General features: G+C 33.2%; 2 protein-coding genes across 3 annotated transcripts; one reads left to right on the top strand and one right to left on the bottom strand.

Moving 5' to 3' along the window:
* Positions 1–21: 21 nt before the first annotated feature.
* Positions 22–2,829, bottom strand: LOC133305475 (guanosine deaminase-like). Of its 2 annotated transcripts, none has more exons than XM_061505708.1 (5): positions 2,649–2,829; positions 2,196–2,255; positions 1,629–1,747; positions 430–534; positions 22–338 (listed from the first exon to the last, which is right to left on the bottom strand). In XM_061505708.1, exons 1-5 carry the CDS (start codon positions 2,662–2,664, stop codon positions 150–152), a joined length of 489 nt encoding a protein of 162 aa, XP_061361692.1. In that variant the 5' UTR covers positions 2,665–2,829; the 3' UTR covers positions 22–149. The 2 variants fall into 2 exon arrangements, with proteins under 2 accessions (XP_061361692.1, XP_061361691.1); XM_061505707.1 differs by having other exon boundaries at positions 1,629–1,819; positions 2,649–2,828.
* A 4,990-nt stretch (positions 2,830–7,819) lies between these two features.
* Positions 7,820–8,047, top strand: LOC133305318 (uncharacterized). Its single transcript, XM_061505493.1, has one exon. It carries the CDS (start codon positions 7,820–7,822, stop codon positions 8,045–8,047), a length of 228 nt encoding a protein of 75 aa, XP_061361477.1.
* Positions 8,048–13,784: the final 5,737 nt, after the last annotated feature.

The raw sequence follows: 13,784 nt of genomic DNA, 5'->3' as shown, positions 1-13,784 counted from the left end.
TAGTCACTATCTGATGCAATCTGAATTGTAGCATATAACTTTGTTACACTCAAATGAGCTCAATCTATTTATCAACAAATTTCAATAATTTAAACGAAGCCAATCCTGAATAGCCAATTGTCATCAGGTGTGAAAAATAAATGACAGGTCTAATACATTTGGAATTTTTCCTTTGTTTTCTGAAAAACTTCTTCAGCAATGATGGCCTCATTACCATCAGCTCTTTTAATCTCTAACTGTGCTTTCTGATAGAATCCAGTACCTCGCAATGCATCTGCAATAAAATCATCAAACCCAATAGCAATTGCCGCCTCAGCCTTTGCTCCATAAACCAACCTCTGTTTGAAAAGAATATTGTAACAAGTTATTGCTCAAAACAGGATAAAGTTGGTGTAAAAGAGAAACATAGGAAAAGCAGGCCATTCCAACCTTGATTCGAGAAAGGTGAATTGCACCAAAGCACATGGGGCAAGGTTCACAAGAAGCATATATTTCACAATCTGAAAGTTCTATCTGCTTAAGCTTCTTACAAGCCTGTAAATTGAAAGCACTGCGTTAATCATTTTTTGTTTTTATTTTCCATTACATAAAGTTTGCTACATCTAAAGTATTTGAAAAAGGGACACAAAGTAAAACAATCAGTTTTTAGTTCTTTTGGAATTTAAGAGCTTATAAAGTCTCAGCTGGCCTTTCTAAAAACGAGATGGAGTGATTCTAGGTATCAAAATGATGACTAATCATTAAGCTGTTGTTCAAAAAGTGAGGCAACAATATGTAAATTCTGGCAGAACTATTTATTTATTTATTTAAATTCTTCAGCATGATGCAGCATTTTCATCTGATTCATCATCTAGATATAAGTATTTAAAGAGACAACAGTACCCTGAAGCGTGCATAGCCTCAAATCATAAGTATAAGTATAACGTAAAATCTTGTCAAATCTTTCAGTAGCATACCTAACAAATTCAACAACAAATATTAACAGAGATCTAGCCACTTTCCAGCAGGTGTTCACTGAAACCACAGGAACCCCATTTTATTTTTCTTGCACCGACGGAACTGAACATAAGTTCAAGACCCTTATTTGACCACTGTAAAATAAAATTTGGCCATTTTACATACTGCATTCGCGGGAATAGAGAAAACAGGCATGTTTGTACATAAAAAATGATACTAATGAGTGGTTTAACAGTTGCCCACATTAAGCTAAAACTAATAGACATGATAAAGTTTGAGTGGTATCTTTAGAAGCAGTGTCTGTTATGTTGATGCTTTAAATCCTTTAGTCATGTGAAATCAATGCTTGCAGATTCATAATCAGTAGATCTCTTGAGTCAACATCATAAAATAGCCACCTACAAACTGGATTCCTCTATATAGAGTTGTTTGGAAAACCTTGAAAAATAATTCTATGTGACTATGGATATCCCCTTCCAAACATTTACAAGAAATTAATAAGCATTGGATTCGAAGAATCAATAATCAAATTTGAGAGGACACCATATTGTGCAGTGAGTGATGAATGCTAATTCAGTCAGAAAAACACGAATTCAATACCGATATTTAACAAGAGAAAAGATGCATTTTCCTGCCATACAAGGAAATCATTTGGTTATTTATAATCTGACCTCTCTTATTGCTGTCACCTCTGCATGAGCAGTTGGGTCTGTGTTACTCAGAACCATGTTGTGACAACTAGCAACTACTTCATCACTACAAACTATAACAGCACCAAAAGGGCCACCATCTCCACAATCTACCCCTTTGTATGCTTCTTCAACTGCTTTTCTTAAAAATTTGTGGTCTCTATCCTGCACAGCTATTTAGCAATGGCAACACCAGAAGAAAAGTAATAAGAGGCCAGTACAACATCGATCAGGCAAAACAAAAAACTCCAAATAGTTGCTTTTCATTTAAAAAAATAAAACCATATACATATATGTGCTTTGAAAGATTGGATACATAATTTGCTCATCAAGCCAATGTTTACCAATATGAATCATAAACTCATTTTTCTACTTAATGAAATGATATGATAAGAAAAATTCTTAGAAATAACTAAGGCAGGCCTAACCACAGCAGAATATCATGAAAGAGGAGAGGGCCTCAAATCTCAATGTCTCAATAAGTCAGCCATGGATACCTAAACAAAAAAAGCGTAAAACAAGAAAGCTGAAAATATGCAGAAGCATTACCTTCCTGGTGACCAGCAAACGCAGAAGCTACTGAAACAGTTCCATCCTTAGTTTCCACCACTGGAATAATAAAGAAGGAAAATAATACATAAATTAACACAACGAAGTATATTGAACATTGTTTTCTACACAATATTTGTTCAGCAGAATCATCCTCAACGATTTCCAAATAAGACCTATCTATATACAGCCTAACATGTTCTGTTGGCTGTTGCAGAACAATTCCAAAAAGCAAAGATCTTTTTTCAGACTTATTAGGACTTGTGCTTTAAAATTAATGCAGAGTGCAAACCAATGAAAAGGGTAAGCGAGAAAACCCCCAAAGTCATAAAAATCCAAAAAATAGAAAATGAAAATGAAACCTTGGAATCAGGGAAAATTAAATTAAGTGGTTGAAATAAAATCAGAAGTCAGAACCCACAAATGGCAATGAAAGTGAGATATAGACAATACCGTTAACTTCCTCCATAAGAGCGTTCGATGCAATCAAGGAAGAACTTGTCGGAGAAACGACGAAAAGGGAAAGACGTTAGGTGAGATTGAGAAGGAGGAAGAACAAGAGCAACAATGAATGTGAACGGTAAAGGAAAATGCGGTCCACGAAAAAACTGAAAGTGATCCGTACGTAAGGCATGTGAATGTCTACGCAAATGAGATTAAAATAAAGCACATGGGGATGATGATATTAATGACGATGACAATGACGTTCGCATTAATTTAATAAGAAATTAATGATTATTATGGTATAAGAAATAGTTTTATTTCTTATATACGAAAAAAAATATCTGTAATTTTAAAGAAAGTAAAATTGTGTGATTTTAAACGAGAGAAAGAGAGAGATTATGAGAAAGAAAGAGTGAACAAAAAAAAATAAAGATGCGAATCTCACCTTTTTGTGAAAATGAAATGATATAAAAATTATATTATTTAAAAGAAAAAATATTTTTTCCTTTATTTATTTATATATATATATATATATATATATATAATAATATATGAAACTTATATTTTTTATTTATTTATATGATTTCACATGAACACCATGTACTTATCATATACTTTTATCCGTAAATAGAAAATGGGATAGGATATTGTAACAACCAAATAATGTTACTACCAATGTTACTACCACATCTTAACCGTTGATTTCCGCCAATCAACGGTTATCATTTATTACGAATTAATAATTAATTAATGAGTTTGATTTGATAAATGATAACCGTTGATTGACGAAAATAAACGATTAAAATATGATAGTAACATTGATAATAACATTATTTAGTTGTGATAATATCCTATCCAAAAGAAAATAACATGAGAAACGTTACTAATTATTGAAGAAAAGGCGATGAATCAAATGGGTGGGCAACAAACGAAGCTTCCTTCTTTCTTATTTTGTCTCACTCGGCCCACAATTTGGCCATATTTTAATATTTTATTACAAACTTGTTACTATACAGTGTATTGTATAATTATTTTTATATTTAAACAAAAATTACATGTGATGTTCTTAACAAAAATACTAAAATAATTAGTGAGATGTGATGTGACGGTGATTTGAGATTTTGAATCATGTGTTTGATCTCATGACTCTCAGACTTACCCATTACACACGTTGCTCTACCACCCAATCGTATTATGAAATTTTAGCAAGTTCAATTAAGTTTCTTAACGAATCACATTGGACGGGTCTTCCATTTTTATTTTATTTTTTTGTACATGATGGCTCTGCCATTTATTTTTTTTTGGTACATTGTTAGGAGGTATTCTCATTCAACCTTCTCCGGGCACCATGCCCTCGGGGTACGGCCTGTTTGGGCTAGCCCCTCATTGTAACAGTGGGTGCACTAAGCTTCGCAACCAGAGAAAGGACGAGACTAATCCCCCAATCGAAGATTTTTTGGCTTATCCTCTGGCCCCCAAAGATTTTTCAAGAAACTGCTTGAAGCAGGGTTTGATCCCTGCACCAAGCAATCCCTTGAGAGCTCAGCGGGAAGAAAAATGAAATCTTTGAAAAAAAGGTCGGTTTGGTTGGTAGAACTTGAAATATGTTACTTGTAAAACTTTCAATTCTTCGCTACCAGCAATTTTTTTATTAATAAGCGTGAGTTCTACTTCTTGATGGAATTTCATATATCCTGGTATGCTACCTAAAAAATCATGTTTGTCTCTTTACATGTTTTTTTTTTTCTTGATGACTTTACACGATACTTTTAATTTTTAATTAGTTGAATTGGATGTTCAATCAATTAATTCTTTTAGTCTATACACACACACACACACACAATACAATTAACTTGAATTTAATCATAATTAGTTATTTTTTGGCTACAAGTTACAACCATTAACGATACAAGAATATATTTAAAGTATCTAATGACTGGATATTAAATTTCTAAGGACAAAAAAGCATTTGGGCTTTAATATTATTGTGGATTTAAAAATTAAGAGATATGTAGCCCGAATTTCGCATCAAGAAACAAATCCAAGTCATTAAAGGTTCTAATGAGTCGCAATGGACACACAAGACTTCCAATAGGCTGTTATAGAATAATGGGCCTTGAGAATTTTGGTCGTGTTCAGAGCTTTGAATTTCAATAGAAGTGAATAATGGGCTTTGGCTTGCATTTGATATGCAATGCAGTGATTGTATTTTCTGCCTCTATTCCACAAGAATGACAATTCTTACTTTAGGATATACAAGGTTAAATTAATTTAAAGTCCTGTATATTATTTTTAAAATATTCGATATAGTTCAAATATTTTAAAAAAAATCAATTGGGCCATTATTTTTTCGGTACAATAATCTTAAAAGCATAATTAAAGTTTATAACAGTATTCTAACAATAGATCAATTGAATTCAGAAATCTAATTAAAACTCTTGTGAAATTATATGGATTATCACAAAATTTTTGGGCCCTATAATATTTTTTTTAATAACCATTGAATGTTGTAGGCCTATTTTGAGAATTTTTTTGTTTTGGGTTAATAGTGTTTTGGTGCATTTTATTTTCAGTGGTTGTGTGTCCATTCCATCCATCATTATAAACTAGAAAACAAAGTGGAAATTATACCCCTCAAATGATGAACGACTTTAGTACTCTACCCAACTACTTAGAACTTAGCGATCTCGTTATAATAAACAAATAATTGTATTTGTTATGTATGAAAATTAAAGGGTTAATCTTGTGAGTAATCTATCTCTTATTCACCTGTATAGAATCTTTATACATGGTCATGGTCTTATTAAATGGTTATAATCGTAGTGGGTAGTTAATAGTGGTGCCATTAGTAAGATCGTGGTAGGATCCACGTGTGCCACTAAAGTGTGGGCTAGAACTATATTCCAGGCTCCTACTATGAATTTTGTCTATACATATTAGTGTCAAGCCGGTTGATCTTATCCGGACATAGATCTTAGTTTTGTGACCTCTTCTAATTATGAGCCTAGATATGCTTGACTAAACCTATGTTTTGAACCCGGAACAGTATTAATATTAATTTTGTTGTTGTTACAGTTATTGTTTTAGGGAGAAAGATATTACTACTTAAAAGAGGATAAAAAAGAAGAAGAATTGAACATGTATTCAGGAAAACTCTGCCCTTAAATAAAAAAACTCAAGTAACCAATGAACAAATAGATATCTACGGGCACATGAACAGCACATAGACATTTTAATCAGTGTTTTAATGAATACTAAACATTACATTACATGATTTAATTTATAGGTGATGGAAAGTGACGATCTTAAATAATCAATCATAATCCTCTGCCATCAATTATTAGCGGGAAGATTACCAAATCGCAAGTGGATTTTTGAAGGATTATTATTATATAGTTGTACGCATAATGGTATCTAACTTTTCCCTTTTCACACACAGATTAATAAAGAGCAACAAATAATATGAGTTGTGATTACAACCAAGACCTTTAGCATATGATTAGGAGAAGGAGGCCAAAATCAAAAAGAGTAAAGATATTGTGCCTTGTATTTGATCAAATTCAATTTGTATTTGTACGAAATATACATATACCAACTGTACTTCCCTTCAGGTTTAGGATCCCTTAAGAATTAAGATCTCATAAAGTTAAGACAGCTTGATGGCACTCTGTTGGGAGAGCAAGCTAAGGAGGTTTGTTTGATGGCACTTTATTGAAAGATATTATCATCAGCCTTCACCACACACGGTTATGGCTAGCTAGCTCTGCATAAAGATTAACAAGAATGCACATATACTAACCAGAAATACATATACTATACTTGGTAAAGCATGAAAAGGAACCCCTCAAAAGCTGGCTTTGGAATTTTCTTTTACTTGTAAATCTTCCCTTTCTCCTTTCTGATAAAATCAATACGGTACAAAGTACGCGGTCCAACTTTACATGGTTCAAACAAGTGGTTTATGTATTATTATAAGCAATTTTTTAATGCTTCTTAGGCATAGTTGCATTCCTAGCTAATAAAGATAGCCAAGATTTATTTCCCCCCATTCCAAACATCCTGTGTGAACAGAATAATAGCAGAGAGTTGATGGAGGGCTGTACACAACTCTCGTTTGACTACAACACCAACCAATTAATTATTATCTAATGATATATTTGAGATCCTCACATACATTATTAATACACATTATTCAAATATTATCATTTAAAATTGTTTGGTTAACAAATAAAAATAACATAAAAGCGTTAGTAAGGCTTCTTGCACTTTGATTTTTAAGACACCCATCAAATATATATATGCCTTCAATAAGATTAAAAAAGTCTTACGTGCCAAACAAAAAACATAAAAAAAAGTCTTGGCTCTAGAAAGGTTCTTTTTTACAACAAGGGAAAAAGGTAAAGAATCAAATAAAAGTAATATATAAGTTAGGTATAGGCAAAGTAGGATGGAATGACTGTAAAATAGTAAACTAGTGATGCATTTTCAATTCAAAATATATTAAGTTAATTCAGTGGAAAATTCCATGTAACAGTTCAAACTTTCTAACAACAAAGACCTGTATTACCTTGTGGTCGAAGGTACTTATTCCTCTCAGGTTCCAAGAAAGAGGAAAAAAGAAAAGAAGAGAAGCCCACAGAAATAATTGGAGATAGTTGTGGAGATGGCAGAGGTAAAGTCACGTACACATTCAACAAAGTTAGGACTAGAGGCATTAATCTAATTCCGTAGGCATTATTTATATAAGAAAAAAGAAGGCATCTTTTGTGTGGGGAAACAAAGTTTTGATAGTAAGAAAAGCAATGTTGGGTGTATCACCCTAGAGAGAAGAACTACTGAGGGTCAATTCAAAAGGAGAGGACAAGAATGCTTGTGCTTTTTTTCCAAGTTTTACATCCATCATAACCATTCTTATTAATCATTTCAGGGAATCATGACCGTCCTTTTTGGCCGTATAACAGGTTCATGAGGAGCTGGTGCATGTGACTTTCCTGTACCCTATAAATATAAGCACTGCTATTCCATGCTACTACCAACCAACCAACCATCATAGAGAGACCTCACCTGAAGGTTAGCTTAGAGCTCAAGTTTCCTTGAAAAAACCTGAAGGAGGATTTGTGAGTGTTAGAGTGACTCTTACAAATCATCTTCATTATCATCAGAAGAAGAGGGAAGTGAAAATGGGAGGGAAGAAATCTTCATTTTGTGGCATGTTCAAGGCCTGTTTCTCAAGTGGAAGCAGGGATGATGAGTACTATTACGAAGACAGTGGAAGAAGAATGTTTGCAAGTGATGAGGACAGAGGACGTTGGGTTGCTGAGCCTGGTATTGATAGGAAAGCCTCTGCTTTCATTGCTAGATTCTATGCCTCACGAGTCACTGACTCCGAGCACCAATTTGCATCTTGAAATTTAAACCCCTTCTTCATTGTTTTAAAATTCCATTCTTGCTATTAGTAGTGGTTTTTAAATAACTCAGGCCTGTATAACACTTGATTCCTATTACCTCTCTCCCAAGATCCTTTCCAAATGTAATCTAATCTAATCTAATGCTTACTTCGTTTGGTTGTGGTGATTTACTTGAGGTTTGGATCCAAACTTGCTAGCTGCAATAATGTGTGTGGTCATTTATAATGTAAAACTCATTCGTTCTTATTACAAGTTTTATTTGTTTTGCATCTTTTCTTTTCTTTTTCTCCTATCACTTCCTTTTCTCATTCCATTTGCATGCTATTCTATTGAGAAAATATAATTACTTGAGAGCTTCTGTCACTGCATTATTTATGTTTAGGCCAAGTGAACGATTTATAACTTTCCAAGCGATGGATCATGGATATCATTTACTATTATTAACATAAATTTACTGCTGTTGATGTTGATCAGAATCGACCGTAGTAGTTTCTTCTTCTTTTTTTCCCCTTTCAAATAATGTATATAGTAGCACAAAGGGCTTAATTTTGTAATAGTCGAATTTCAATACAAGGCCAATCCTAGTAGCTTACCTAAGTAAGTAATAATTATCCTAATGATTAATTATGCAGTGACCAAGACCACATTAGAGATAATCCCTACGTACACAATTCACCAAACCAGACTACTTGCAAGCACTCAATCAATTTGCATTCATTACATTTTCATCTTAACTCTTATTATTTATGACCATTTCTTCAGATTTATGTATTTCAAGATCTTGTTTTATTTTGGCTAGCTTTTATTCCTTTTTTGGTCGTTGTAAACTCCCATTTCCCATTAATGAAATCAAGTAGTTTCTAGCAACCATATTGGTTTAAACTTTTATGTCTTCTTGCCCAATGATTTAGTGTCTAACTTTTAACTTCATAGTTTTTTGGTGTGAACTTTTAACTTGGTTTACTTACATCAAATGAGTAGATTCTCATCCTTTGAGTCAATCGTTCATCTTCTGGGACAACAGTTACTCTTTTCTCATTTATCCAATAATCTGTTATGGAGCACCACAAGCTTATCCCAGTGCACAACAGAATGAAAAGGAAAAGGATAATCAACTTCACAAAACCATGTTGAGAGAAGTTCTTGATATCTCCCTTCATTTTAGCTATCTTTCGCAATTTTATTCCATGGTCCTTTTGTCAAGAAAATATCATAACCTTTTTAACGACAAAAATAATATTTTAATTTCAAAATAGTTAGTGCGATGGGGGTGTTATTTATCATCTATAAGTTGAACTCCACTAGTATACTCCAAACAGTATGATGCTGCTAATGTTGTATATGGAAAATTGGAACAAACAAAAGAAACTGGAGACAGTACATTCTGTTAACTTGGAAAGTAGAATAAATTTGGGTTCTGGCAATAATTATATCTGAGTAGTTATTCTTGCAACAAATTAACATAGATTTGCAGTTTCTGACAGGAATATGATAACTACGTACACATATAATTCGGTTTGCTTCAAATACCAAAAAGTAAACTAGCATATTTGTCAATTTTATTTTTCAAGCCTGGATATAAAAAAAAAAAACAAGTTCACAAGACAAGCCAGCATTCGGATCTCGATATGGAAAATTAGAAATCTGAATAATGGAGGAGCAAAGTGAGGTGCAGTGTGAGTACCAAATATGACTGTTACTTGCATAAAGCAAGTTTGAACTCTTGTGCTTATTCTGGGGTTCACTTTAGAAACCATCGGCAAAGGTTGAATGGAATCATCAACAAATGCATATCAGAATGACAAGATACCAGTTTACATATTGGAATATCATTCCAGCATCTTGTTCATCAACCAATGTCTATCCTTTGAATCGTAAGGTTCTCAGTTCCGGCTTCTAAGTACAAAGCAACTTTCAATGCCGGGAATACTACTCAATTATATATTCACTTCTTAATTCTTACATCATTTCAGTCCAAATTATATACTAAATACTCAGTAAACTATAGTACATATAACTATCAACTCACTCGTGTTTTACTTTTTCTCCATATGGCATGAAATTTTACTACATTTGGTGGAAATTCAGAGAGGTATAGTACTCTTATTCAGACTTGAGATTCTAACTTATCCTGGTCAGTTGGACTGCAACTAGAAAAATCGTGCCCTTATTGTGAACTGGTGGAATCTGATTTGAAGATAACAATTATATTTATAGAGGTAATACATGTACTAATTGTTTGCATCCTGTAATGTAAATTTTAGGCAGAGAGTATCTTTGATTTGTTTGCTTGTTAATCTAGTAGGACTGATGTTACTCCCAAGAGTCAAATGGCATCTGGGACAATGGCATAAACAGCTGAACTGATGAAAAATTGTAAAGACCATACTGAAAGTAGTTTGGCTTCTGTTTCCCTTGATATGCTCTCAAAAGGCTTCAATTTTTATTATATATGTTAGAGTATAATATAAATAATTAATGTAACCTCGTCCAACCACTTAAGTTTTTGGGTGAATTGATTTTTTGCATGGTATCAGAGCCTCGTGTCCTGGGTTCGATGCTCGTCCCTCTCCCCATTTTCTTTGTAGAATTTCTTAGGCTAAGTAAGCTGAGCCTGATGCATTATTCACCTTTCAAGTCCAATGGACTCTCTTGTGAGGAGGCGTATTAGAGTATAATATAAAACATTAATGTAGCCACGTCCAATAGATAACTTAAGCTTTTGAGTGAATTGGTTCTTCAGAACATACATTTATATTTGAAAGCATAAAGCATTCTGAACTATATAACTTTAGCAGCAATAGATAAATAGCTTGCTTCTTTCTTGTGCTAGATTTTGAATTTAGTACTTCTGAAAAGGATTGTGTATCCATGATTTTATCTATTCACTGTAACTGAATTGTGATTAATTAAAGATGTAAAAGGGCATAAAAAAACTACTCATCAGTTACCCAAATCAGATAACTAGTCTTAGCAATTTGAATAGTAGTATAGAGAAACCAAATGCTTATGGGGTCCAACTCATCACTTGTCTAAACAATGTAAGCACCACAAAAGTGACTCAAACCCTAAACAAACAAAAAGGGGGAATTGAAATGGAAAAAAGAAGAAAGAATAGTGATGGGGAAGGAAGAAGACAGTCTATATGGCTATTTTGGTGTGACATAAGAAAGGTTTTGAGTACTACTACTAGTCATTAATTTTCTTCTATTAATAAGTGAAAAAATAAAAAAAAAATCATGCTAGCATGCCACGCTAGAACCTAGAAGTAGTAAAATGGGTTCGTTTCATACCTAGGTAGCTACAAGGAATTAGAGCCATCTAAATTAATATGAAGCATCTCTTTTTTCCTTGGGTCCTTTTATGATCTTTAAGCGCACTTGGCTCTTCCATGTGAAGCCTCAATTGAAATGGTGGTTTAGTAGGTGTGTGCTGTGCACCATTCGATTGGGTTCGGTTTTATATACGAACTGAATATGTGGTTTAGTTAGGACAAACTCAAACGGTTTTAGAAAGATGTGCGGTTCTTGAATCGGTTAAAAAAAATGATTTGATTTAAAAAAAATGATTTGATTTTTAAATCGATTCAATTATTCAAACAAATAATGTGCGGTTTGATTCGGTTCGCGTTTCAATTTATTCGGTTTTTTCAAAGGAAAAAACATCTATCCTTTCAAAGGATATAAGTTTATATCGTTTTAGATCCTAACCGTTGATTTTCGTCCATCAACGGTTATAATCTTTTGGGCCAAATTTATTATTAATTAATTAATAATTTTAATCCAATAAATTATAATCGTTGATGGACGAAAATCAACAGTTAGGATCTAAAAGGATATAAGTTTATATCCTTTAAAAAGATGGATGTTATTCCCTTTTTCAAATTTCTAAAAATGAAAATAATTTTCAATAACTAGTTCAAAAAAATTGGTTCCGATCTTGAATCAATTTTAAAAATGTAATATATTTTTTTATTGTTCGAATGAATTCACATTTCGTTTCATTTGAATTTTTTTTCACACCCAATTTCCCATCCAACCAGTTATTAAGTAGAATTTCTTGCCAATTTACATGGTTATTCTCTTCTTTCAATTTAAAGATCAAATCATTTTACTCTGGTAGTAAGAATAGATACTATAAATATAATTGTTTACATATTCCATGGATAGCCAATAATCATGTGATTCTCTATAGACAAATTATCACTAAAGTTGGGAATAACTTATAAGAATTAATTGGTACTACCTATACTAATAAGATGCACTTACTTTTCAGTAGTCCGTAACAGAAGAACTTCATAGTTAAGCGTGCTTCACTTGAGGCAATTTTGGGATAGGTGACCTACTAGGAAGTTTTCCTGGGAAGTGTGTGAGTGAGGACAAAGCAAGCTGAAAAGTCTCGTGTTAGTGTGTGGGGACAGTCGTTGATCCTTGCAAGTTGTCAGGCGTTAGTGTGTGGGGACCGTCCTCTCTTCCAGTACGGTGTGGTTCGAGGACGACCTACGCGGAAGCTGGTGGGCATGTAACATCCCGAGCGCTGACGACGGCGAAGAGTGATCGCCGGTGCAAAGAGGCACGGACAAGGAGCGACTCCTGACAGGCTTCCAGCGGGGGTTACATGGATGAATGAATCGAATCGACACCCGAAAGAGAGGGATTCCAGAGACTGTGCTGATATGGGACAGTACAGTTGGGAATAACTTATAAGAATTAATTGGTACTAGCGAGTGAGGACAAAACACGCTGAAAAGTCTCGTGTTAGTGTGTGAGGACAGTCATTGATCCTTACAAGTTGTCAGGCGTTACAGGTTTTGTGTATGCTATTGTTTTGCTTTGTTACCACTTTCAGGCAGGTTCAAGGGGAGCTCGTGGCGGGTGATTATTACCGATGGATTAAGATTATACCACCATGTTAAGTGAATCTAACATCATATCTCAATCTAAAACCTTAAGGCATTAAGTTCATGAGTCTTCCCATTCATATGGGTGCCTCCTCACAAAGGGGGTCGCAGTGACCAGGCCCGGGCGACTGTTTACCAAAAACACAGGTCTCACTTCATTTAGCCTATTACCAACCAACGTGAGACTTATCACATTTAATTATTTCAACAATTACGATTACTAAGGACTGTAAATTTTGTTTTTTATTATTATTTAATTTCAAACAATTTTTTTTTTCGATAACACAAACAAAATTATTTTACATGTAAAAAAACGTGTTTGATGAATTTTATTTTGATAATAAATTTAAAAATTTGATTATGGAAGCAACACTAACTCCATGTGGCAACTTAAGGTCCCATTTGGATGAGCTTTTTTCCTCAAAAAATTGCTTTTTTCCAAAAAAAAAAACACTTCTAAGATAAAGTATGTTTGGATGTCTGCTTTTTAACAAAGTATAAGTCATAAAAAAAAATCTAAAAATTACTTCTTTTGAAAGCTAAAAATTTTAGTTTCTAAAAAAGTAGAAGTCAAAAGTTAAATATTTTTTTATAAATAAAATATTTTTTTAAAAATATAAATAATTTTAGCTTTTGTAAAAAATATTTTAAAATAAATAAGACATAAAAAGTAATTTTTTTTGGAAGCTCGTCCAAATGGCCAAATGATGATTGCGGTGGAGATTTAAATGAAGAGTTTAAAATCTATACAAATAAGAACATCTAGACAAAATCAATTTAATCGTATTCTTGTCTTTCTATAGCTAAAAATAAATAAGAAGAATATTTTTTCAAAAA

Source organism: Gastrolobium bilobum, unplaced genomic scaffold (genome assembly GCF_033153095.1).
Source record: "Gastrolobium bilobum isolate Gb01-03AN ecotype WA unplaced genomic scaffold, APGP_CSIRO_Gbil_v1 utg1221, whole genome shotgun sequence".
Taxonomy (NCBI): Eukaryota; Viridiplantae; Streptophyta; class Magnoliopsida; order Fabales; family Fabaceae; genus Gastrolobium; species Gastrolobium bilobum.
This window is presented reverse-complemented; position numbering and strand designations above follow the sequence as displayed.